Source organism: Armigeres subalbatus, chromosome 1, assembly GCF_024139115.2.
Source record: "Armigeres subalbatus isolate Guangzhou_Male chromosome 1, GZ_Asu_2, whole genome shotgun sequence".
In the NCBI taxonomy this organism is placed as follows: domain Eukaryota; kingdom Metazoa; phylum Arthropoda; class Insecta; order Diptera; family Culicidae; genus Armigeres; species Armigeres subalbatus.
This window is the reverse complement of record NC_085139.1, coordinates 74,276,683-74,303,903: the sequence shown is the minus strand read 5'-3', so window position 1 is coordinate 74,303,903 and position 27,221 is coordinate 74,276,683. Positions and strand designations below refer to the sequence as shown.

At 43.3% G+C, this 27,221-nt stretch overlaps 3 protein-coding genes across 4 annotated transcripts in view; 2 read left to right on the top strand and 1 right to left on the bottom strand.

Annotated features, from left to right (window-relative positions):
• Positions 1 to 27,221, bottom strand: part of LOC134227241 (RNA helicase aquarius) — a 355,300-nt gene that overhangs the window by 307,483 nt on the left and 20,596 nt on the right. The gene's annotated exons all lie outside the window — the stretch shown is intronic.
• The window catches only part of LOC134227214 (probable G-protein coupled receptor Mth-like 5), a 127,727-nt gene that overhangs the window by 99,865 nt on the left and 641 nt on the right, over positions 1 to 27,221 (top strand). For both annotated transcript variants that reach the window (XM_062708563.1, XM_062708572.1), the window contains exons 3-5: positions 25,574 to 25,701; positions 26,267 to 26,622; positions 26,684 to 27,184. In XM_062708563.1, the coding sequence (XP_062564547.1) occupies positions 25,574 to 25,701; positions 26,267 to 26,622; positions 26,684 to 27,184 (985 nt within the window). The remainder of the gene's footprint in view (positions 1 to 25,573; positions 25,702 to 26,266; positions 26,623 to 26,683; positions 27,185 to 27,221) is intronic.
• On the top strand, positions 21,168 to 21,820 carry LOC134227229 (NPC intracellular cholesterol transporter 2-like). Its single transcript, XM_062708582.1, has 2 exons — positions 21,168 to 21,429; positions 21,493 to 21,820. The coding sequence occupies exons 1-2, from the start codon at positions 21,216 to 21,218 to the stop codon at positions 21,765 to 21,767; spliced, it is 489 nt and encodes a 162-aa protein (XP_062564566.1). The 5' UTR covers positions 21,168 to 21,215; the 3' UTR covers positions 21,768 to 21,820.

The window sequence follows — 27,221 nt, the reverse complement described above, 5'->3', positions numbered from 1 at the left end:
TGGCCACTAAAAACATCCTTAGGAGGAACAAAACACAGTAAATAAGGCCGTCAATAAAAAAAAATCGCAACATAATGATCATATGTCTAGAGGATCTATTATAAAAATACACTATAACAATACTACTTTAGTTCTTGGTAAAACAGAGGAGAATCAAGTCTCCCTTCCATCTCCTACTGCATAAAGTTTGAGTTAAAAAAAAAACTCGTAATCGACAGGTCTCCTCCTTGCATGACTGTATACCAATTTATAAATTGTGACGTAAAACAGCTTCAATAAGAGCAGCGAGTTAAATGGCTGGCGAAGTTACAGAGCGATCATTTTTCCAAGGTCCGTAATTTCATTTCCGCCATGAATAGTTTCAAAATAGTTGAAAATAGTGACTTTTTGCGAGAAAAAGTGACTTTAGTGACTTGAGGTCGAAAAAAGAGACTTTTTAGTGACTAGCCCGAAAAAAGTGACCAAGTCACTAAAAACTGACCCGCTACCAGGCCTGCATTACCGGATTACTGGATGAGATCGACAGAGGGGTTTTGTTGGATCATGTAGGGCAACGGTTCTCAACCCGGGGTACCCCTAATGCGTAAGGGCGGATGTATTACAATTCCAATAAAAAAATATCGATGAAGTTTTATAAATGTTGTTTTTTTTTATTTCATAACTTTGTATTGTACATAATATGCAAGGCGATCAGTAAATCAAAGCCTTTTAAATTCTGCTGACCACTATCAGCACAGTGTATGAAAAGCTGATGGACAAAAGATCTGAAAAAAAAACTTAAAATGCAATCGACCTGATCAAAGTATTAAATAATATATTAAGAATATGCTTCTGCACTAAAATCTTGAATTTAAAGGTTCAGAAGCCTTCATTTGAGGGGCATCAACGCTTTTTTCCTTGCGCGACGCGAGTCGAAGGTGTCCTTTCATGCAGGTCGTAAGCCTTTCAAGAGTCTTGGATGCCTCTTTCAAGAAGCTTGTGAGCCTTCTTTCAAGAGGCTTAGGAGCCTCCTTTCGAAAGGCTTAGGAGCCTCCTTTCAAGAGGTTCGGAAGTCTCCTTTCAAGATGGTCGATGCTTAGAAGCCTCCTTTCAAGATGGTCGATGCTTAGAAGCTTAGGAGCCTCCTTTTCAAGAGGCTCGGAAGCCTCCTTTTCAAGAGGCTCGGAAGCCTCCTTTTCAAGAGGCTCGGAAGCCTCCTTTTCAAGAGGCTCGGAAGCCTCCTTTTCAAGAGGCTCGGAAGCCTCCTTTTCAAGAGGCTCGGAAGCCTCCTTTTCAAGAGGCTCAGAAGCCTCCTTTCAAGAGGCTCGGAAGCCTCCTTTTCAAGAGGCTCGGAAGCCTCCTTTCAAGAGGCTCGGAAGCCTCCTTTCAAGAGGCTCGGAAGCCTCCTTTCAAGAGGCTCGGGCCTCCTTTCAAGAGGCTCAGGAAGCCTCCTTTTCAAGAGGCTTGGAAGCCTCCTTTCAAGAGGCTTGAAGCCTCCTTTCAAGAGGCCTCGGAAGCCTCCTTTTCAAGAGGCTCGGACGCCTCCTTTTCAAGAGGCTCGGACGCCTCCTTTTCAAGAGGCTCGGACGCCTCCTTCTCAAGCGGCTCCGACGCCTCCTTTCAAGAGGCTCAGACGCCTCCTTTCAAAAGGCTCAGAAGCCTCCTGTTCAAGAGGCTCGGACGCCTCCTTTTCAAGAGGCTCGGACGCCTCCTTTTCAAGAGGCTCGGACGCCTCCTTTTCAAGAGGCTCGGACGCCTCCTTTTCAAGAGGCTCGGACGCCTCCTTTTCAAGAGGCTCGGACGCCTCCTTTTCAAGAGGCTCGGACGCCTCCTTTTCAAGAGGCTCGGACGCCTCCTTTTCAAGAGGCTCGGACGCCTCCTTTTCAAGAGGCTCGGACGCCTCCTTTTCAAGAGGCTCGGACGCCTCCTTTTCAAGTGGCTCGGACGCCTCCTTTTCAAGAGGCTCGGACGCCTCCTTTTCAAGAGGCTCGGACGCCTCATTTTCGAGAGGCTCGGATGCCTCCTTTTCAAGAGGCTCGGAAGCCTCCTTTTCAAGAGGCTCGGAAGCCTCCTTTTCAAGAGGCTCGGAAGCCTCCTTTTCAAGAGGCCTCAAGCCTCCTTTCAAGAGGCTCAGAAGCCTCCTTTCAAGAGGCTCAGAAGCCTCCTTTCAAGAGGCCTCAAAGCCTCCTTTTCAAGAGGCTCAGAAGCCTCCTTTCAAGAGGCTCAGAAGCCTCCTTTCAAGAGGCTCAAGCCTCCTTTCAAGAGGCTCAGAATCCTCCTTTTCAAGAGGCTCAGAAGCCTCCTTTCAAGAGGCTCAGAAGCCTCCTTTCAAGAGGCTCAGGCCTCCTTTCAAGAGGCTCAGAAGCCTCCTTTCAAGAGGCTCAGAAGCCTCCTTTCAAGAGGCTCAGAAGCCTCCTTTCAAGAGGCTCAGAAGCCTCCTTTTCAAGAGGCTCAGAAGCCTCCTTTCAAGAGGCTCAGAAGCCTCCTTTCAAGAGGCTCGGAAGCCTCCTTTTCAAGAGGCTCAGAAGCCTCCTTTCAAGAGGCTCAGAAGCCTCCTTTCAAGAGGCTCAAGCCTCCTTTTCAAGAGGCTCAGAAGCCTCCTATCAAGAGGCTCGGAAGCCTCCTTTCAAGAGGCTCGCCTCCTTTTCAAGAGGCTCGTAGCCTCCTTTCAAGAGGCTCAGTGCCTCCTTTTCAAGAGGCCTCAAAGCCTCCTTTTCAAGAGGCTCAGAAGCCTCCTTTCAAGAGGCTCGAAGCCTCCTTTTCAAGAGGCTCGGAAGCCTCCTTTTCAAGAGGCTCGGAAGCCTCCTTTTCAAGAGGCTCGGAAGCCTCCTTTTCAAGAGGCTCGGAAGCCTCCTTTTCAAGAGGCTCGGAAGCCTCCTTTTCAAGAGGCTTGGAAGCCTTTTTTTTCAAGAGGCTTGGAAGCCTCCTTTTCAAGAGGCTGGGAAGCCTCCTTTTCAAGAGGCTGGGAAGCCTCCTTTTCAAGAGGCTCGGAATCCTCCTTTTCAAGAGGCAGGAGGAAAGAGTTGGACGACGATTCAACACACGCCGACTGGAAGATGCCACGGTGAAACGGTCCTTCGTTGAAGAACTGGAGAGGCGTGCTGCAGATATTCCGGAAGGTGGCAGCGTGGAAGACCAATGGGCCGCCATCAAGAATGCCTTCATCGCCACCAGCGAGAACAATCTGGGCGAACTACGCACCCAGAGAAAACAATGGATCACCGATGAGACCTGGAGAAAGATAGAGGAGCGAAGAGAAGCCAAAGCCGCGATAGAGCGATCGAAAACCAGAGGAGCCAAAGTCTTTTCCCGTCTACGATACGCGGCTCCTAAGAAGGAAGTAAAACGCTCATGTCGACGGGACAAGCGAGCGTGGGCAGACTCTCTGGTCGACGAAGGAGAGAGAGCCGCCGCAACCGGGGACATTCGCCTTCTCTACGATATTTCACGACGCTTAAACGGGGCGAAGATGAATGCAACGATGCCTGTGAAAGACGCGAATGATCAGTTATTGACCGACCCAACTGACCAGCTGAAACGCTGGTTCGAGCACTTCGAACAACTTTTTCAAGTGCCAGCCAGGCCATCACCACCTCGGCATGATCTGCCTAAGATCCGACGTATAACACGCGTCAATGCCGAAGCTCCATCACTGCTAGAGATTCAAACAGCCATCCAAAGCATGAAATCGAATAAAGCTCCAGGGGTCGACCACATATCAGCCGAGATGCTTAAAGCTGACCCCATGACACCCGCTCAACTACTGCATCGTTTATTTCGTAATATCTGGGACACCGCTACTTTCCCGGTCGACTGGATGCAAGGTATCTTAGTGAAGATGCCCAAAAAGGGTGACCTGACTGTATGCGATAACTGGCGAGGCATTATGTTGCTGTGTACCGTTCTCAAAGTTCTGTGCAAAATTATCCTAGCCCGGATTCAGGAGAAGATCGATGCGACTCTCCGGCGACTCCTCACGCAACGGCGCTCTGATATGCAGAGTAAGCTCAACGACCTTGCCGAGCGCTCCTCTTTGGCAGGTTTAGTCATCAACGTCAACAAAACCAAATCGTTGGATGTAAACACGGTGACTCCTTCCAGTTTCACAGTAGCCGGGCAATCAGTGGAGAATGTTGAAAGCTTCCAACGCCAAATGGCGTCAGACGGCGGTACCAAGATCGACATAGGCGCACGGATCAAGAAAGCAAGGGCTGCCTTTGCGAGTTTAAGAAATATCTGGAAAAACAGGCAGATAAGTGAACGCACCAAAATACGAATTTTCAACTCTAACGTGAAATCTGTGCTGTTATACGCTAGCGAAACATGGTGTGTATCAGTGGAGAACACTCAACGGCTGCAGGAGTTCATTGACATATGTCTGCGGTATATAATTCGGGCCTGGTGGCCTCACAACTGGATCTCAAACAACGAGCTCCATCGTCGTTGTCACCAGAGGCCGATAGCAACAGAAATTCGGGATCGGAAGTGGGGCTGGGTCGGCCACACTCTACGTAGGGGCGGAAACGAAATCTGTAAACAAGCATTAGACTGGAACCCAGCGGGACATCGCAGCAGAGGCAGACCCAGAGGCTCATGGCGGCGAAGCCTCAATAAAGATATAAAAGAAGTCGACCGAAATCTAACCTGGCAACAGGTTAAAGCGATAGCCGGGTAACGCTCAGGATGGAGATCTTTCAAGTCGGCCCTTTGCACCACCAGAGGTGTACAGGATCCATTAGTAAGTTAGTAAGTCGGAAGACTCCTTTTCAAAAGACTCGGAAGCCTCATATTCAAGAGGCTCGGAAGCTTCCTTTTCAATAGGCTCGGAAGCTTTCTTTTTCAAGAGGCTCGGAAGCCTCCTTTTCAAGAGGTTTGGAAGCCGCTTTTCTCAGCAAAATTTTCCATCTTTCCATATTTTTTGACACAGCTGATTCCAAGAAGAAACGATGAGTTATATTGCCTCAAAAGAAATGTAAACTTATTTTTATATATAGAAATTTGCCAACTCTGCTCTACCTTTTTAACAATAATATGCTTTACAAAATAAAACTTTTGATTAGGTTTCAAACCATTTCAAGCAAAAGAAAAAATAAGATTAAAATTACTTACTATTAATAAGGATAATAATGAATAATAGAGCATATAAAGATCTATTTTTTGAAGAACCATGCTTAAATCTCAATCAACGAGGCATCATGTGCGCTCTAACTCGTTTACTATATTGATGGATGGAGAAGATCGCGGTTGTTTTTTTTTCTCGCAGAACCGAATTGAAACTCAATTGAAGCATTGAGACCCAATCGAAGCGTATCTGATGTCAACGCATGGATCCATTTCCATTGTTTTAAACGAAGAAAGTTAGTTCGATGCATTCAACAAAGAAAAACATGTGTTCAAGCCCTTGAAATACGTGTGAGTCCCTGAGTTACTGGAAGCTTATTCACTTCTACATCTTTCTTAATCACGTCTAAAAGCAGAGCAGTATGAATTTGTAGACGGTTTGACATAATTTTGGACGTCCACAAAGACTCAAGTAGGTATTCAGAGGATCATGGAGGTTAACTTTCCGAGACTCGCATTGAGCATGAGCAGAAGGATTCTGTCCGCAAAGATTTTTCCAAGTCCTGATTATTTTTAGAATTGATTATATTGCCACTGCAAGTACAACGGCATTTATTCCATTTATCCTACCCACGACTCGGAACGGGGATGCGACACTGAGTAGAAGAATCAGTTCACATCCTTTGTTGAGTTCGATGAAAACTCCACGCACAGAATTCCAAATGGGAAACCCCGTGCGCTCCGAATATTTCTCCCGAGCCGTCCTTTGAATTTTTCCATATTTCGACAGAGCTGTCCAAATTTCTCGGTCCAAATTTCCCGGTCAACCGGCGGGAGGTTGAAGATTCGTACTCACCGCACTACTGCACTTGCTGCCGACACCTGTACGGTTGTACTTTGGTATTAGTTGTAGGTAAATTCCATAGTTCCGGGCAGACGCAAAAGGCATTCCTTGAAGTCATCTTCCGATCTGATTATTATTGACATAGTGTTGGCCACGCTTTTTACACTGCGTGCTCTTATGTGCGACGCATCTCACCACTGAACTGCTGAAGGGCCAGTATGCGTATCGTGGTAGAATTATTTACGATTCGGTGTTTGAATCCCAGTATTCTGTATTCCCAAAAAAATCATAAAAAACCTCAAATTTCTATCAGAGCTCGGGATCGAGAAACCCAAGTTTGACAGAAGTGGAACCGCAGTTATTATCTAGGGGGAAAGACGGCTTTGGCAGGTTTTGTTCTATTATTGTCAGGGAGGTTTTTGTCGACCAAATTTTATGAAATTTGGCCACAATATTCTTTGATATGCAAAGAATGTTTAGGCCAAATTTGAGCATAGTCAGTCATAAAAAAACCCCTGCCAATAATAGAACAAAACCTGCCAAAGCCGTTGTTCCCCCTACCTATTTTATTTCTTTTATATTATTCTCAAATTGTTTCCTTTCTGATATGCCTTGGTATCAAAAATATTGCCTCCCAGAAGCTATTTGTAGAGTAAAGCGCGTCCTCTCAAATTGGGTGTGGGTTGCGACGGTGAGTAGAAACCCAGCAACCGAAGTAAATTTATTGAGCTTAATTATATGGCTAGACACAGATGACCAATGTTGGAAGAAAATGTAAACGAAGCAAAAGTACCATACTAACTTTGTCAAACGAAGGTAGGTACGATAATGCAGCTATGTGGCTGGCGGCTTGTTCGTTGCTACTCCTGTTTTCTATGGCAAACATTTCTGCATTATCCACAAGAGGTCAACGAGTGTACCAATGCTGCTGGCACCCGCTGGCTTCTAGCCCAACCAGAACTCATAAAGGTCAAGCAGGCGAGCGAAAATGCTTCTAAGTGAAAACAAAAATGCAACTCAATGCAGAAGTTATCCTGCCACTTTTGAATTTTCTGCCCTGTTAGCCTTTGTTTCATTTCTTGCTGTTTGAAAGGAGGAAAAAATGTGCACCGTAATCGCATTAAAGACATTCGGAACTGTGACACCGGATGTGCCGAACCTTTTGCATTTTTTTTCGCTGCACTTCGTTTGTTCGTACACCTGGGGTTTAGAAAGTCATAAGAAAACCAAAATAAAAATGTCTATTTCTATCCTATTCAGATCGGCTATCTAAGTAGGTGTTAGTATTCATAATAAGCAGAGTATTTGAAAAGGAACATTCGGGTAATTCTTAGCTATATAAACCCCTGCCTAAACGAACAGTCTCCGAGTATATTATAAAATTACTTTTTATTTGGTAAAAACCATTATGAAATCCGGAACAGTTTTGTTTTCAATGCATTCATTTTCCTTTTATGCTCCACGCTCCACTACAAGACCATCTCATGGCAAGGTGAATTATTCAAAATTGCATCCCCAAACTTTGTAATTATTATGAAATTTATATAAAAAGCCACTAGTGCTTGGTGCATCGATGCATGCCGGCAATAGAATGCATAGCAATATTAAAATATAACGACGTCAGTTATTCGCTGGCAGCAATGCGTGGAAATGATGTTCCGCTGTAGAAGCTCTCCGAATTTCGCTACTGAGTTCGCTGCGCGCAAAACCAAGCTGTGTGGTTTGAAGTACCAGCACCAGACTTCATTTTTACTTTTCTAAGCTGACAAGTTGCGTATGATCGAAGATAGCATCATAATTGACAACATGACTGTTAACGAGCATTATTATGATCGCAAAAGTAACCACTCTTCTCGCCGAGTAGTCTTCAACTTCACCATTACCGTCTCAGTCCAAAGGAAGCGCGCCGAGTATGCAAAACCGAAGGGATGATTCAGCATCGGGGACCGGTGAATGAGGTTTAATGCATCGCTGAAAGAATGCATTCACATTGGGGCAGATATGTACTACGTACGAGCGATGTGCAGTACCTATAGTCCCGTTCTGTGATAATAATGTGCTCTGCGTTATGCATGAAGGTAGCTTCAGCTCTGGTAGATCACCAAGGGACAGTGGCATACAAGAAGGGCTAAAACTTCTATTTGCTGAGAAATGCGAAAGCAGCAAATATATCTTACAATATTCTACAAGGAGCTTGTTTGATAGTTTTAAAAGTAGATTCTTTTTATGCAAAGGGATTTTATAAGTTCTAACCATTTAAAAACATTTTTTTAGAAAGCCCTCTGTGCTCATCATTGATTGTGATATGAATTCCTGCATCTTCCTACAAGACTCTTGTAGACTGTCTTGAATGTCCTAGAAACGTCATTTCATTCAGGATTATCTCCAGCTCTTTAACACTTCAAATCCGCTATTTGATTTTTTTCGAACTAGTAATATGATATATGAGGAATAACTCAAAGGTTCGATTATTGACCACACTTTTTCCCATAGTTTCGCCAAAAGCGAGTGAAAAAGTGGTTCGCCTATGCGGGGATTTCTCCTTCCGTTCGGTATAGGAATGCGAAAATTCTAATAAAAATGGAACGCAGCAAGCCGGGGTGCGGCGGCGACTTGGCTTTGCAGTGCAGCTGCTGCTGTGGCTTGTGCCACGTGGGCCAGCGAATGTGGTTCAGCTGCTTGGTGCTCGCTTGTGTGTGGTCGGCTGGTTAGTCGGCGTGTGTAGGTTAGGATCGCAGAAGGATCCGAACGGATTGATTTTCAATTCTGCTGGAAGGGGAAGATCAGAGTAACTCGCGCGCAGGGTATGATCCAGGATATCCTGGTTATTATGTTTGTTTATGATAAAGGGGTTGTGCGATTCAGGTTTTGTATGCAAATTTTGGCATGATAATAATTCTGGGGAGAAAACAGGGCGGACGGATTAGTTGGAAAGTTGCATAACAAATAATTGGACACGCTTGCACAATTATTGGTAATAACATTTGGGAGAAAAACTCGTATAACTTTTCAAAAGAACAGATATAACAACAAGATTTCTTTTATCCTAAATTTTATGATGAGGTCTGATAAAAAAAGGTCTTAGGCTAGACTCGAATTTAATTGACACATAATTGAAACGAAGAAAATAGAATCTGATTACTATAAAATGTACTAAAAGTTACATTCGTACGATGGTAATAAATGATAAAACTAGTGCACATTTAAGTACAGTTTTTTTTAGATAAATTTACATCGTCAAATTTCGAACATGGCAAAAAGGGAATAACTCACTAGCTCAAAAAAAAAAAAAAATGTGCGGCTATTCCGGCGTCGGGTGCCTGTCTTAAAATTCCGGGTTAGAAGGTTACGATTCTCCTCCTCAAAAAAGTGACAGGGTCGAAAGCTGGCAGTAAGGGTTCCAGGACTTCGAAAAAGAAAATAGGCGATCCAGGCATTAGTTCCAGTCATGGATTGAATCCTAAAAAGAAAGAGCAAGTCTCTCACTTATCATCTTTGTATACATATACGATATGTAGCATACCGCGAGAAACTTTTTTCGCAAGCTGTCATGATAGAGAACTGATTCGGGATGTTATACCCCATGATAAATTTGTTTTAGAAAGCTCCAAATGTGGGGAGCAGGCTTGTAAAATGTCATCTGCATGTCATTTGACTAATTTGCTCATAACTTTCTTTAGAAGCAAAATTTCTTCCATAATTTTGAATATACTCATAACGCTTGAGTAGGGTTATATTTTTGTCCAAGGGTACATTGCTCTAAGTATAACATCAAAGGCTGGAGAGTGAAAACTCTCCAAAATGTCACGTGTCATTTGACATAATGTCATTTGAATGACATTTTGCCTCCCACGTCCCAGATTACATATTTACAGCAAAGTCTCGTTAGACAAAGTTGTAGGCCCATTTAACCGCTATAAGTTCGTCATACAGCATGAATTGATAGCTACCTTCTGAAACAAGTTCTGGGAAAATTATACAAACGAATGCAAATGACATTTTACAACACTGGTGGGGAGCACTGGCTCTGATGATGCATTTCAACTTGTTCTACACAACTGCGCAATAACCAACACGAAAGGAGCGAAAACAAAGCGAAAATCACCATTTTTCTGTGGGGGCTGCCTATCCGATACTGTTTTTTCGCACTTGTATACAAGTTTGATAAATTTGTTATCATGGCTTGTTATGATTCGGAACAGTTTTTGCCTCTCTTATATCGTTGTTCGTTATCTATTGAGAGCGATTTCTGCCAACCCTGGTTCCAGTGTCAACAATTGACAATTAAACGGCATTCGATAGAGGAAAATGCAAAACTTATTTAACAAATGTCTGAGTGTAGCAGCAGGACGTGGACAATCGTCCACGTCAGCACTTAAACCAGGTACCGTTTCAAAGCACACTTTTTCATAAACACACGCAACAGGAGTTGTAGCGCAAAGACCTTTAAAAGATTCTAAAAGCATAGTAAGGAGGGCTCTCAGTTAACCCAAGTGCCGGAAGCCGATAGTGATAGAATGCAGATAGGTACAGCAATCAAGCGTGGTGCGGTAAATCCATGCCAAGGGGGGTTGTTTAACGACTTGATCCAAGACTCTGGGTCAATTAGACACGAAACATCTACCAACATTGTGAATCGGAATCGAGGAAAGGTGCAATCGGAGCAGGAAGGAGATGAAGTTCCAACGAATCGGCAACTGGCGGCGCGGCAGGTGATGGGGAAAGATCTTCCATCGTTTTCCGGCGCAACCCGGAGAAGTGGCCGATCTGGAGCAGTAATTTTGTACGGTCAGCAGCTATTTGTGGATTTTTCTTGGACGAGAATCTCATCCGGTTACAACGGAGTCTGAAGGGTGCGGCTTTTGGATGCGTGGTCGGGTACTTTGTCCATCCAGCGTTTCCCGTGTGGTTTAAACTTTGGAAATGCGGTACGGTCGTCCGGAGACTTTGATTCGTGTCATGACAGAGCGGATTAAGTATCTACCTTATCCCAAGATAAACGATTTGGGCACTATCATCGAGTTTGGGCTGGCAGTAGATAATTTGGTGGAACATTTAAGGAATGCAGAGCAACAAGCTCATTTATCTAATCCTTCGTTATTACACGATCTGGTAGTCAAGTTACCCGTCGAGTACCGCCTCAAATGGTCAGCCTACAAGGCTACATCACCTGTCGTAGACCTGGGAGTTTTTGGAAGTTTCATGGCAGCACAACCCGAGTAGACGAAAATAGCTCAATAATATCAAATGTTGATAAGATAGCAAAATAAGATGTGGACGTGATTGATATAAGAGATAAAAGATCAGCCGATAATATCAATATTTTGCACTAAAATATCCCTTGTCATAAGACGAGTTTATACCATTCCATTGAATTCCACCACTTAATTGTATCTTGACAGATACGTATTTCGACCTCAACAGTAAGGCCGTCTTCAGTGTCTCGTACTTGACTCGACTTGAAGAAAATGATCGCAACTTACACTATTTATACTATGCGTAGGTATAATAATTTATCTAGGTACTTATCTAGTTACATTTCGTACGGTGCTTACTTCTACTCGCTTGTTGCGCTTAATGCTTAGGTATAAACTTGAAGAGCCAGGAGCTACCATTTCCTTGATCTTTATTCAACAACCGCGTTTGTACCTGTCGGTAGATTTCCAAGCTCTCAGCAACATCAAGTTTCCACGGAGAAGAGACATTTCTTAATGTTTGATGTCGTAATTGAATGATTTTCCTGATATACATGTTCAGCTACCTTAGACCTAAACTCATAATTTAATCTCTTGTCAGTTCTTCATTTTATTACAATATGTTTGAACTCATCATCATCTTCTTTGACTCATATATCTTTTTCAACTTCTGATTCCATTTCTGCTTCACTCTTCAGTTCTCTTCCGCCCACCTGAGTTTTCGATCAAACTTATCAGTCTGTTCAAAGCTTTTCCACCATTCTGATCCCGTTGATCACGAAATGTTGAGATTTCACGAAATGTTGATCAACGGGATCAGAATAGTGTGAGAAACATCGTAGCAGACGCCATCAAAGCAGGACAGCATGGGACATCGAACAAAGACGAGAAGAGGATTTTAAAGGAGTTGAAGGAGAAACCAGTTTACTACATGAAGGCGGACAAAGGAAACGCAGTGGTGATAATGGACAAAGAGGACTACGATGAACAGATGACGACAAAAATCAACGGAGGACCATACAGGCATTTGAGAGTGGACCCACTACCCGGACTAATCCGACTTACGGATAAAACGATAAAGGAATGCAAGACGATCATCGGAGAAGCCTGGGTTAAAATGACGACCCCTGTGTTACCAAGGATCAAAGGACTACCAAAGATACATAAGCCAGGTACAGAGATGCGAGAAATAGTTTCATCAGTGGGATCCCCTACACAAAACTTGGCCAAGTGGTTAGTCAAGGAGTTCCAGAGTATGCCGAAGCCGTTCCCCAGCAGATCAGTTGTAAACACCCAGGAGTTCACCAAGAGGATATTGGAATCAGGAAACATCGGAGAAGAGGACATCATGGTATCATTCGACGTAGCGGCATTGTTCCCAAGCGTTCCAGTGAAGGATGCTCTGAACCTGTTGGAGGATTGGCTACTAGGACAACAGACGGATACAGCATGGCGAGGAAAGGTAAAAATGTATCTCAAGCTTGCAAGATTATGCATGAATGAGAACTACTTTACATTCCGTGGAAGCTTCTACAAACAAACGAAGGGTGCACCTATAGGAAATCCGTTATCACCGTTTTTGTGCGAATTATTCATGGCGAATTTGGAGGACAACCTAGAGGAACAAGGAGTACTACCCGAGAAATGGTGGAGATACGTGGACGACATTTTCAGCATCATCAACCGGAAAGATCTACCCAGGATTTTGGAAGCGATAAACAACGTGCATAAAGATATCAAATTCACCCACGAGGAGGAAAAGGAAGGTAAATTACCTTTCTTGGATCTACTGGTTATCAAGGGAACAAATGCAACATTTGACTTCGAAATCTACAGGAAGCCCACCAACACCATGAGAGTCATCCCATACACATCAAATCATTCGTATCAGCATAAAATGGCAGCTTTTCATCACATGATCCACAGGATGCAGACGATTCCCCTGAGCGAAGAAGGAAAAACGAAGGAGCTACAACACATCTTGGAAACAGCGAGGATCAACGGATACAAGGAAAGAACAATACAAGCAATCATCAACAAAAAGCAGAGGAACCTACGGAAAAACGAACTGACAACACTGACACCGATCGATGAACCGCTGAAGAGGGTATCGGTCCCCTATGACCGACACATCACCCACCAGCTACGCTATCGACTGAGGAAATTCGGCATCGATTTAGTATTCTCCAGCAGAAGCAATCAACTGAAGACACTTTTGGGCTCTACAAAGGATAGAGTAGAAATGTTAAATAAGGCCGGGGTTTATCAAATTAATTGTTCACAGTGTGATAAAGTATATGTAGGTCAAACAAAAAGATCGTTAGATGTAAGGTTCAAAGAACATATTGCAGAAGTAAGTAAGGCTAAGAGGGAAACGCTACGAGGGAAACGTAAGGCTAAGATCGTTAGATGTAAGGTTCAAAGAACATATTGCAGAAGTAAGTAAGGCTAAGAGGGAAACTGATAAGGGATTAAATTATGAGTTTAGGTCTAAGGTAGCTGAACATGTATATCAGGAAAATCATTCAATTACGACATCAAACATTAAAATTTTAAGAAATGTCTCTTCTCCGTGGAAACTTGATGTTGCTGAGAGCTTGGAAATCTACCGACAGGTACAAACGCGGTTGTTGAATAAAGATCAAGGAAATGGTAGCTCCTGGCTCTTCAAGTTTATACCTAAGCATTAAGCGCAACAAGCGAGTAGAAGTAAGCACCGTACGAAATGTAACTAGATAAGTACCTAGATAAATTATTATACCTACGCATAGTATAAATAGTGTAAGTTGCGATCATTTTCTTCAAGTCGAGTCAAGTACGAGACACTGAAGACGGCCTTACTGTTGAGGTCGAAATACGTATCTGTCAAGATACAATTAAGTGGTGGAATTCAATGGAATGGTATAAACTCGTCTTATGACAAGTGAAGACATTCCACTAAAAAGCTCAAAATAATTTTCTTATCACTAAAATATCATTAGAAGATCAAGTTATGCTATTTGTAATAAGTGATCAATATCATGTACCATTAGTTTGTTCTTATCCATAGCATATCTTGATATTTAAATGATATTTTGGTGCAAATTTTTGATATTGTTGCCTGTTCTTTTATCTCTTATATCAATCATGTTTTGATATTCTATTCATGGCTTCTGCCCGGGAAGTGGAACTGGCGTATGAAATGACAGATGAATTACCATCACACCGGAACGAGAAGACTCCGAAGCAGAAACCAAAGGAACGTGCGTTTGTTCATACTAATGCGGCAGATACTGTTACAAAACTGACGCCGTGCATAATGAATCGTCCAAGAAAGAAGACATGTCCCATTTGCAAAACAGAAGGACATAAAACACCAAATTGCCTGATATTCAAGGCAATGAATATTAATGATCGCTGGAAAACGGTGGAGCAACAGGGATTATGCAGAACTTGCTTGCATCAACATGGAAAGTGGCCTTGCAAAACTTGGAAAGGGTGTGGACTCAATGATTGTCGTTTGAGACATCGTACTGAAAAAGTTTCCTGATAGTTTTGGAATGGCATACAACCGCTTACGTTCGCTGGAGAAACGTTTCGAAAAGGATCCTGTTTTATTTGAACGTGTTGGACAGCAGATTCGGGAATATGAAGTTAAAGGATATGCTCATAAAGCAAGCCACTGGGGATTGTTATAAATCCGAAGAAGCCTCAGAAACTGAGAATGATTTGGGACGCTGCTGCCAGAGTAAAAGGAGTATCTCTCAATTCAGAGCTATTGAAAGGACCAGACTTCCTGACAACCCTTCCGACGGTTATAGGGAAGTTTAGATGATATCGTTTTGCATTAACTGGCGACATAAAAGAGATGTTCCATCGCTTTAACATCAGATTCGAAGATCGACCATTCCTGAGATTTCTTTTCAGAGATCATCCAAAACAAGAGCCGGTTGTATATGTCATGAACGTAGCTATATTTGGTGCGACGTGCTCACCAAGTTGTGCACAATATATTAAAAATAGGAGTTTACTAAGGAGTTTGAACGAGATTTTCCAAGAGCAGTGGACGTCATAGTATACCGTCACTATGTAAATGGTATAACACCAGAGGAAGCTGTTCCCAATGTGTATGTCAGGTGAAGTGGATCCATGCTGCGGGTGGATTTGAAATTCGCAATTTCCTTTCCAATAAACATTCGGAAGAAGCAAAGAAGCGCAATCATACAGAGAAGAATATTGGAGAAACAGGCCACACTGAATCCGTTTTGGGTATGAAATGGAAACCGGTATCTGACAGCTTTGCATCGCATATCCCTACTAAGCGGGAAGTTTTACGTACGGTTGAGTTTTTGCCGCTAAATGTATGCAGTTAATGTCAAAATGCTCATTTTGAACAAAAAAATCGTCAATAGCTTCGTCAATATTGAGAATAAGAAGAAACGGTTTCCGAAAGGTTCTTGTTTTTTTTATCGCGACGGAGATCTTTGTAGAACATTTGAAAAATCTAAAAAATATAGTGACGAAAGTATCGTGAAAAACCTGATTTTTGGTGGTCGTTCATAAATAACGATCCATATCTCGACTGCTATGGCAGATAGTAATAAAGTTTATAAAGCAAAATTTTTCTACAACTTTCTCGAAGACACCAATGATGTATCTTCATAATTGGAGGAAAGAGAATTTCCGTCTTACTTTTAGGAGGATTAATCAAAAGCTTTTTTTTTCCAAAATATGGAGCTTAACATACTGAAACTTTTCTCCGAAGTCACTGAAAATCAACTTTTCAAGGCCAAAACATTTCCGATCACGAATTCCTGGGTTAGAAAACACTGTGCACCGGTTGGGATGACCAAATCAACGAGAAATCATGGATTCAATGCAGAAAATGGATTGACTTAGTTCCCCAGTTGAACAATCTACAAATTCCACGATGGTACTTCCCAAACGCGACGGAGCATAGCTATGTCTCATTACAAGTGCACGTTTTTATCGATGTCAGTAAATCAGCGTACGCAGGTGCCGCATATTTTCGGGTCGATACTCCAGAAGGTCCTTTTTTGACTTTGGTGGCACCTAGGGCTAAAGTAGCGCCGCTTAAGATGTTAACGATTCCGCGGCTTGAGCTACAAGCAGCAGTCCTAGGGACACCACTTCTTCATAGCGTCATTACTATTATTTATTTATTACATCAACAGACTTGATACAGCCCCAATGATGGTTAAAAAAAATATAAATACAATATCACATCACTACATAAAAAACATTGTCAAGAGGTTAAAATACAATACAATCACAAATACATTAACTATAGTCTATGTGCGTCAATTGTTCTGGTCGGTGAAAAATGATGTGAAGAACCGGTGGAGGACATCTCGCGTCAAGTGGAAATCAAACACCGACACCACTCTATTGAAAACACGCTGCAAACCATAGAGAGCACTACGCAGTCCATAGTTTGAGCGACGAAAAGGAAGTCTTAGCATTAGGTTACTCCGCAGTTGTCGGGGTTGTGCGTTGATGCTTATTTGTCGCAGAAGAGTGTCACAATCTATTCTTCCTTGCAAAATATCGGCGACGGTTAATGCTCTGCATACATCCCTTCGGATACACAGAGGTTCTAAGCTAAGGCAACGGCTCTCGTAGCGAGGAAGTCGTAGCGGATCTCTCCAGGGAAGGTTGCGGAGTGCGTACCGTATTAACCGACGTTGAACGGATTCGATGCGTTCGACACCATTATTATAAGAAAAATTATTTTGAGCTTTTTAGTGGAATGTTTTCACCTGTCATAAGACGAGTTTGAACAATCCCATTGAATTCCACATTGTATCCTGACAGATACGTATTTCGATTCAACAGTAAGTCTTCAGTGTCTTGTACTTGGCTCGAGTCAAGTACAAGACACTGAAGACGGCCTTTATCTGTCGAGATCTGAATTACAATGAGTGGAATTCATCATTGTTCAAACTCGTCTTATGACAGGTGACCATTATTATAGTTTGGACTCCATACCGCAGAGCAGTATTCTAACGTAGATCGCACGAGAGAGCAATACAGTGTTTTCAAACAGTAGATGTCTGTGAAAGTCTTTGTCACTTTGATCACAAATCCAAGAGACCTGGATGCTTTATCAACAACATATGAAATGTGATGCGAGTATGTCAGTTTGGAGTCTAATAGAACACCGAGATCTTCCACACAGTGCACTCTTTCAATAGTCGTTCCGAACAGGCAGTAGTTGAAGGTAATCGGTTGTTTATTTCGAGAAAAAGTTATGATCGAGCATTTTTTCGGGTTAACTACAAGTCGATTTAGAACGCACCAATGAGCGAAAGCATCGACCTGGTCTTGTAGTAGATGACAATCGGCTATTGAGCAGATGCGCAAAAACATTTTAAGATCATCTACAAATCTAGACAAACATTTGAAAAGGGCGTAACAGCCAAATTTTATTCCTTTTGCTTCTTCGTCTACATATAAAGCTATATATGGGGAGAAAGAATAAGAAGGAATAAATTTTGGCTGTTACGCCCTTTTCAAATGTTGGCCTAGAAATGATAATCGCGGTCCTTTTAGAACTAGATGTACGTCGTTGAAGTAGAGAAGGAATATCAACGGTCCCAGATGGCTATCCTGCGGTATGCCAGACATCGCGAAGAAGCTTTCCGAGCGACAATCGCCTAGAGCAACTGTCGACTGGCGCTCAGTAAGGTACGAACCAAACCATGCAAGCTGGCTGCCTCCAATTCCCAATCTATCAAGCTTGGCGATCGCAATGCTGTGGTTCAACTTATCAAATGCTGCAGTTAGATCCGTATGAATTACATCTGTTTGATCACAAGCAAGCATACTGTCTGTAACGTATGATGTAAGACACAGTAGATTCGTACCTGTGGAACGTTTTTCCATAAAGCCATGTTGGTCGGTACTATAATATAATGTTTACAGTGACCATTTAGAGAATCCATGACGACCAGCTCGAACAACTTCGATACAGCGCATAGCGACGTGATTCCTCGATAATTGTTTATACATATCACACTTGCTTCCCTTTTTGTACACATGAAACATTTCAGCTGTCTTCCAGCAGGACGGAAATACACCATTAGAAAGGGAGAGCTGGAAGATTCGATTAAGTGGATCCAGAAGGTAGGAAATGTTCGTTTTTAGGAAAACCGACGGAACACCGTCAGGTCCCGATTTGTACGACGTTTTAGCCGCGTGACTGCTCTCGCTATGACATCTGTACTTACATCGACAGCGTTTAGCGTTTGATTCGTTAAGGGTACATTACCCGCTGCGCTGGTTATGGAGTCATTGGAGAGGCGCTCATTGACAAACACGCTAGCAAACTTGGCCGAGAATAGGTTACAAATTTCTTGTTGAGTTGATGCCATGACTCCATTGTAGACCATGGACGATAGTTCCAAAAGGACTTCGGATGGGATTTAAGCCGTTGCTGCATCCTCCGCTGGTAACGTTTAAAATAGAAACGACTTAACCGTTTGTATTCGTGGTTCAGCCTAGCATAATGGTGTTTCAAGGGAAGAGTTCGGAACCTAGTGAACTTTTACAGGACGGCCTTTTTTGTCCTTTTCAACGAACTGAGGTCATTTGTCATCCTCGGAACCCTAGAGTCGGTATGGGCAACAGTCTTTGGAACATGCCTGTCAATGACATATGCCAAGACATGAGAAAAAGTTTGCGCAGCGATATTTGCATCGGCCGGGTCGATGATACTCTGCCAATCCAAGTTAGACAGCAATTCGGCAATACTGCAACAAGGGGCAGCCTTGACCAAAGGAACAGGTACAGTGGAAATAAATGGAGCGGTGTAACGACCGCCGACGAAGCACAGATCCAGCAAGCGGTTATTCTCATTCACGATGCAATTAACTTGAGATAAAGTTGCAGTACTGTAATTATCCAGCAACCTGAGAACTCCCGGGTGAAACGAGGAATGCTCCTGATCAGGGCGTAGGTAGGTGACTATGCACGAACTTCCAGTAAAAAACGGGTGCTCTGGTCCGATTCAAATACAGTACTTGCTTGGATTCGGTCAGATCAACCATCAATACGTGGGATTTCGAATGGGAGAAATACTATCAACGATTGATGTGGGAGTGGAGAAAAATCGGCTCAGCATAGAATGTGACAGTTGATGCTATGAAGAGGGGCACAGGAACGACCAGATAGTCGATGGTTTCGTGAGCCTGACTTTTTGAGAATGCCACAGGAGTCCTGGCCAAGCCATGATACTACCGGACAAACCACTGAAGAAGAGCTTTTTTGTGTGCAACAGGTAAACAGCATCGTATTACTTTTCTCATCGTCGATGCATTTCACCGTCGTTTTCACCATGGACATCGGGAAAAAATTGAGAATGAAATCAGGCAGGTCTACGAAATTCCAAAGATGAGATCTTTGGTCGCGAATGTTGCAAAAAGCTGTGTCTGGTGTAAAGTGTTTCGTGCTAAACCCCATTTTCCGCCTACGGCACCTCTGCCAAAAGTTCGAGTTACTCCTTATGTACGGCCTTTCACATATGTTGGATTGGACTACTTCGGGCCCATAATAGTGAAAGTTGGACGAATCGTTGTTAAAAGGTGGATAACACTATTCACTTGTTTGACTATTCGTGCTATTCATTTGGAAGTCGCACATTCATTGTCAACGGAGTCCTATGTGGTGGCTATACGAAGGTTCGTGTCTCGTCGTGGAGCACCGCTGGAGATATTCAGTGACAACGGTACCAATTTCCAAGAGCGAGCAACCACGAAATAGAGCAGCGAAATAAGCAACTAGCTTTCACGAACACGAACACTCAAACGCGATGGAACTTCAATCCTCCCAACGCTCCCCATATGGGAGGAGCATGGGAGAGAATGGTTCGTTCGGTGAAAGCAGCTATCGGAACAATGATAGAGGCTAATCGTCGTCCTACAGATGAAATCTTGGAATCAGTTATCGTGGAAGCCGAATCGATGGCAAACACCAGACCAGCAGTCATTGACACCCAACACAACATCTTTCAGATGAAATATGGAACAGATGGATCAAGGAGTATTTGCCAGAGATTTCAAGAAGATCAAAATGGTTCGAAGAGGTGAAGAATTTGGAAGAGGGAGACTTGGTGCTGGTGGTAAATGGAGCAGTTGGAAACCAATGGATTAGAGGGCGAATAGAAAAGGTGATTGTCAGACGAGACGGTCAAGTTCGCCAAGCTATAGTTCGGGCTAATACTGGTTTACTTTGGAGGCCATCGGTGAAACTGGCTTGGCTTGACGTTTTAGATGAATGTAAACCAGTCTGCAGTGACGGTTTACCGGTGGGGGAGTGTAACGTCAAAAGCCCCTCGGTTCAAAAACCACTACAGGATCTGAACGCATAATAACAGATTAATTTTAAAGCCACATAAGAAAATGTTAGGTAGAAATGTCAAGTTATCATGTGTAGAGCAATAGACAGAAAAAAAGATTGAAGGCTAAAATTTATATTTCTTATATTACATCATATTTCTACAATTAAAAAAAAATCTACTTAGTGTAAACCCTACACGAATTAGGGGAAATGACGGCTTTACCAGGTTTTGTTCTATTATTGTCAGGGGGTTTTCTATAACTAATTATGCTCAAATTTGGCCTAAACATTCTTTGCATATCAAAGAATATTGTCGCCAAATTTCATAAAATTTAGTCAACAAAAACCTCCCTGACAATAATAAAACAAAACCTGCCAAAGCCGTCATTTCCTCTATTCAAAGTAATACTGAAAATTTTCTAAAGAAATTTGTTACTGATCTCAACAAAACCTGTGTTTCCGTGAGACTGCTAAGAAAGTCCAGTAACATTTTGTGAAGCAGATTAGAACATGACTATGAGAATATGCGATGAGAATCTTATCTCCGGAATATAAACAAAACTTTCTCAATAGCGCACCTGTTGCAATGCGTAGCTCCCCAGGTGTCCACTTGAACACCTGTCATAATGTTCGTCATCAACGTTGACATGCATGCCTATTGATAAATGATAAAATCTTATCAAGATTCGCTCACGTTCGAATCCGTATAAAAACTTTACTTCCCGATCTGGAAGACCATCAGTTGATCTCATTCCAATATCGAGTGAACATTCCCAGTTTGACCACAAAGCACCACCAAAATGTTCAAGTTTTTGCTTCTGGCTACGCTCGTTCCAGCTGTTATGCTGCAGAACGCCGACAACGTTGACCACCAGTCCTGGTCACAGGTTGCCTTCCGTCCATGTGCCGGAGTTCGTCCTTCTCCCAGCGCAGTGCGCATTGAAAATTGCGACTCGCAGCCATGTTTGCTGCCTCGTGGAAGTGACGCCAACATGGCTATGGACTTCACTGCTCGTAAGTACCGATAACGATGGTTGATAGTGTCCAAAAGCTAATCGTTTCAATCTTGCAATACAGTTCAGGAGGTCACCGACCTGCGCCCCCTTGTGCGGGCTACTGCCTTGGGAATCACTGTCCCCTACGAGCTGCCGGCGGAACGTGCCGCTGCTTGCAACTGGTTGGTGCTGTCCCGTTGCCCACTCTCGACCGGAGAAGAGGTCACTTTCCATCTGAGCATGCCGATTACTGCCATCTACCCGTTGGTCGGTGTGACCATCGAAATCGATCTCGTGGATCAGACCCAGCAGTCCCACGGATGCTTCATCGTTGATGCTCGTGTTGTTGCGAACTGAAGCGACTTGGAAAAAGCATGTTTCTAGTCTAATAAATATAAGTTTTTTGTGCAATTGCAAACATTTGTAAATTGTGTTGCTTTATTTTTTTGATGCTTGCAGAAAACCGAAAAATGTTCCCATTCGCTATCTCAACAAAATACATGTGAAACGCAAAAGTAAATACTAATCTCGGCACACTTACTTCAATAGTTTATTATAAGTGAGTTTTAGAATCACATTTACTGAGTTTAGGAAAAATGTCCCGATTCCAAACACTTAGAATCTGATACTAGTGGTAAAAATAAAAGTCCTATGAACTCCATAACTTCCACTTCTCTTCATATTTCTACTAGACATTCGTTAGAAAATCCACAGAAAATTCCATCAAATTTGCTTAGGAAATCCCGCCGGATATTTTAGGACAAAGCCTTCGAATTTCATCGGGGAAATTCCTTCGGATTTCCTTGGGGAAATTCCTTCGGATTTTTTGGGGGAAATTCCGTCAGATTTCTTCGAGGAAATTCCTTCGGATTTCTTCGGGGAAATTCCGGCAGATTTTTGTGGGGAAGTTGCTTCGAATTTTCTTGGGGAAATTCCTTCGGATTTCCTTGAGGGGAAATTCCATCGGATTTCCTTGGGGAGAAATTCCTTCGGATTTCCTTGGGGAAATTCTTCGATTTCCTGGGAAATTCCTTCGATTTCCTGGGAAATTCCTTCGATTTCCCTGGGCAAATTCCTTCGGATTTCCCTGGGCAAATTCCTTCGGATTTCCCTGGGGAAATTCCTTCGGATTTCCCTGGGGAAATTCCTTCGGATTTCCCTGGGGGAATTCCTTCGGATTTCCCTGGGGGAGTTCCTTCGAATTTCCCTGGGGAAATTCCTTCGGATTTCCCTGGGGAAATTCCTTCGGATTTCCCTGCGGAAATTCCTTCGGATTTCCCTGCGGAAATTCCTTCGGATTTCCCTGGGGAAATTCCTTCGGATTTCCTCGGGGAAATTCCTTCGGATTTCCTCGGGGAAATTCCTTCGGATTTCCTCGGGGAAATTCCTTCGGATTTCCTCGGGGAAATTCCTTCGGATTTCCTCGGGGAAATTCCTTCGGATTTCCTCGGGAAATTCCTTCGATTTCCTCGGGAAATTCCTTCGATTTCTCGGGAAATTCCTTCGATTTCCTCGGGAAATTTCCTTCGATTTCTCGAGGAAATTCCTTCGATTTCCTCGGGAAATTCCTTCGATTTCTCAGAAATTCCTTCGATTTCCTCGGGAAATTCCTTCGATTTCCTCGGGAAATTCCTTCGATTTCCTCGGGAAATTCCTTCGATTTCTCGGGGAAATTCCTTTGATTTCCCCGGGGAAATTCTTCGATTTCCTCAGGAAATTCCTTCGATTTCCTCGGGAAATTCTTCGATTTCCTCGGGAAATTCCTTCGATTTCCTCGGGAAATTCCTTCGATTTCCTCGGGGAAATTCCTTCGATTTCCTCGAGAAATTCCTTCGATTTCCTCGGGAAATTCCTTCGATTTCCTCGGGAAATTCCTTTGATTTCCTCGGTAAATTCCTTCGATTTCCTCGGGAAATTCCTTCGAATTTCCTCGGGAAATTTCTTCGAATTTCCTCGGGAAATTCCTTCGAATTTCCTCGGGGAAATTCCTTCGGATTTCCTCGAGGAAATTCCTTCGGATTTCCTCGGGGAAATTCCTTCGGATTTCCTCGGGGAAATTCCTTCGGATTCGGGGAAATTCCTTGGGGAAATTCCTTCGGATTCGGGGGAATTCCTTGGGGAAATTCTTTCGGATTTCCTTGGGGAAATTCCTTCGGATTTCCTTGGGGAAATGCCTTCGGATTTCCTTGGGTAAATTCCTTCGGATTTCCTCGGGGAAATTCCTTCCTTCGGATTTCCTCGGGGAAATTCCTTCCTTCGGATTTCCTCGGGGAAATTCCTTCCTTCGGATTTCCTCGGGGAAATTCCTTCCTTCGGATTTCCTCGGGGAAATTCCTTCCTTCGGATTTCCTCGGGGAAATTCCTTCCTTCTGCTTTCCTCGGGGAAATTCCTTCCTTCGGATTTCCTCGGGGAAATTCCTTCCTTCGGATTTCCTCGGGGAAATTCCTTCCTTCGGATTTCCTCGGGGAAATTCCTTCCTTCGGATTTCCTCGGGGAAATTCCTTCCTTCGGATTTCCTCGGGGAAATTCCTTCGGATTTCCTTGGGGGGAAATTCCTTCGGATTTCCTTGGGGGGAAATTCCTTCGGATTTCCTTGGGGGGAAATTCCTTCGGATTTCCTTGGGGAAATTCCTTCGGATTTCCTTGGGGAAATTCCTTCGGATTTCCTTGGGGAAATTCCTTCGGATTTCCTTGGGGAAATTCCTTCGGATTTCCTTGGGGAAATTCCTTCGGATTTCCTTGGGGAAATTCCTTCGGATTTCTTTGGGGAAATTCCTTCGGATTTCTTTGGGGAAATTCCTTCGGATTTCTTTGGGGAAAATTCCTTCGGATTTCTTTAGGGAAATTCCTTCGGATTTCCTTGGGGAAATTCCTTCGGATTTCTTTGGGGAAATTCCTACGGATTTCTTTGGGGAAATTCCTTCGGATTTCTTTGGGGAAATTCCTTCGGATTTCCTTGGGAAATTCCTTCGAATTCCCTCGGGAAATTCTTTCGAATTTCCTCGGGAAATTCCTTCGGATTTCCTCGGGAAATTCCTTCGAATTTCTTTGGGGAAATTCCTTCGGATTTCCTAGGGAAATTCCTTCGATTTCCTCGGAAATTCCTTCGATTTCCTCGGGAAATTCCTTCGATTTCCTCGGGAAATTCCTTCAGATTCCTCGGGGAAATTCTTCGATTCCTCGGGAAATTCCTTCGATTTCCTCGGGAAATTCCTTCGATTTCCTCGGGAAATTCTTCGATTCCTCGGGAAATTTTCGATTTCCTCGGGAAATTCCTTCGATTTCTCGGGAAATTCTTCGATTTCTCGGGGAAATTCTTCGATTCCTCGGGAAATTCCTTCGATTTCCTCGTAAATTCCTTCGAATTCCTTCGATTTCCTCGGGAAATTCCTTCGATTTCCTCGGGGAAATTCCTTCGATTTCTCGGGAAATTCCTTCGGATTTCCTCGGGGAAATTCCTTCGATTTCGGGGAAATTCTTCGATTTCGGGAAATTCCTTCGATTTCCTCGGGGAAATTCCTTCGATTTCGGGGAAATTCCTTCGATTTCCTCGGGAAATTCCTTTGATTTCCTCGGGGAAATTCCTTCAGATTTCCTCAGGAAATTCCTTCGATTTCTCGGGAAATTCCTTCGATTTCCTCGGGAAATTCCTTCGATTTCCTCGGGAAATTCCTTCGATTTCCTCGGGAAATTCCTTCGATTTCCTCGGGGAAATTCTTCGATTTCCTCGGGAAATTCCTTCGGATTTCCTCGGGAAATTCCTTCGGATTTCCTCGGGGAAATTCCTTCGGATTTCCTCGGGGAAATTCCTTCGGATTTCCTCGGGGAAATTCCTTCGGATTTCCTCGGGGAAATTCCTTCGGATTTCCTCGGGGAAATTCCTTCGGATTTCCTCGGGGAAATTCCTTCGGATTTCCTCGGGAAATTCCTTTGGATTTCAACGGGAATTTTTTTCGGATTTCCACGGGAAATTCTTTTGTTTTTTCTAGGATTTTCTCCGGAAATTCCTTCGAATTTTCATGGGAAATTCAAAGAGTTTCCACGGAAAATTTTTTTATCACCGGAATTTTTACGAGAAATTACTTTCAAATTCGAATTAACGTCCATTGTAAGTCAGTAAGTAAGCACGGAACTCATTTAATTTTTCTTTTAATCTTTACAGCTTCATGGATACCACAATTCACCGGACGCAATGGCGAGCAGAACATCCAGGTCGAAGCCATCAAGTACATCATTGGGGCCCCAGACTGTGGCACCATGCAAAAGTGGCCTATCTTCCACTACGAAAAGGTAAAATTTATCAGCGTTAAATCTTGTTGCAATAAAAAAGATAGTTCGAAATCTTAAGGATTAAAAAAAGTAAAATTTCAAAAAGAAATGTCAACAAGGTGAAACTGAAACTGTTTGCGTTGTTTAAGTTTTTTGCATAGCCCAAGAAATATATAAAAAAATATTACAAATTTTAAACTAGATTTGTTTTGAATGTCTTCAATTGCGACACAAAAGTCGGTGGAATAACTTGGTGCTCGAGCTTGCATATTCATATCCTGTAATACCTCAACAAACACCATCCACCAATCAGAGTCCTTTGTAGGCCAGACGCCACCCACAAACCAGAGCTCATTGTATTGTGGCTCATCAGCTTCAATGTCACAAAACGTGGTGGTGTCACAAACTAATCAAAGCTCTCTTGGTTGATGGTGAAAATGATGCCACCGCTGCCAATGAGCACCTAAGCTAAAACCTCAACGCCAGAGCTCAGGTTGTCTGACAAGCGTTAAATTACTTGTTCATTTTATCCGTCCATTCCATGCACACACACGTTTGCGGTACCACCATCGCCGTCGAACCACAGAGCGAGGATAAGCTGATTCTTTTCCCGGATGGGAAGGTGCGTCACCTGATACTGGATCCACACGCCCGGAATGAGCCGGAAGACGAGTGGAACCACCTCTACGTGGCCAGGATTCACACCGAGGCGCCCTTCCAGTACGACTACGAACAGGGTCAGTACTGTCTGGACAAGGCACTGAGCAGCAACGAGAAACAGCCGGAGGGAATTTTCGCTACGGTTTGCTCACCCGAGAAAGCAATCCGTTGGACGGACACGGACTTTTTGCTGCGTAAAATAATCAACCCGATATGCCACGGGATGGCTATTGTAATCCTGCTGGTGGTGGCGATTATCTACTTTGTGTTACCTACCCTCAGGTTGGTGTACTTTAATTCATACATAATTACGAATTCAACATTACTTTTCTGTTATTCGCAGAGATCTGGTTGGAAATATCGTCACATCAATTACAGTCTGCCTCATAATAAGTCAAGCAGCCGACCTGGTCCGGATATTCACCGAATTCAGCAATCACGTCAGCTTCGTCGTAGCGGATTCCTTCTTCTACATCAGTCTACTCGGTGCCTTCTTCTGGCTCAACAGCTTGGGCTACTACATCTGGAAAACATTCCGAGCGCGTAACGTCTTCCTCCGAGTTACCGACGGTCGCAAATACTGTTGGTACTCCGGTTATGCTTGGGGTGCAACGGCTACCATGGCTTCGGTAGCGATTTTCTCTCACTTTTTCCTGGACGGACCCGATGCGAGGAATTCAAGCATCTTCGAAGACCAAGATAACATCGGTTGGTTGGGTATTGCTGTGTTCTTCACTCCGATTGCGTTCATCATTCTGGTGAACATATTCTTCTACGTCACCACGATGAAGTTCATCAACCGGATGAATACGTACGGTCGGATACACCACAAACTGAAGGGGAAGTGAGTATTAATCAGTCAATATGTATGCAGTCATTTA

Excerpts from the sequence above, each read along its gene's own strand:
- LOC134227229 (XM_062708582.1), top strand. The coding sequence starts at position 21,216 with ATGTTCAAGTTTTTGCTTCTGGCTACGCTCGTTCCAGCTGTTATGCTG. Across the intron at positions 21,430-21,492 it reads GGCTATGGACTTCACTGCTC|TTCAGGAGGTCACCGACCTG; the intron begins GTAAGTACCGAT and ends CTTGCAATACAG.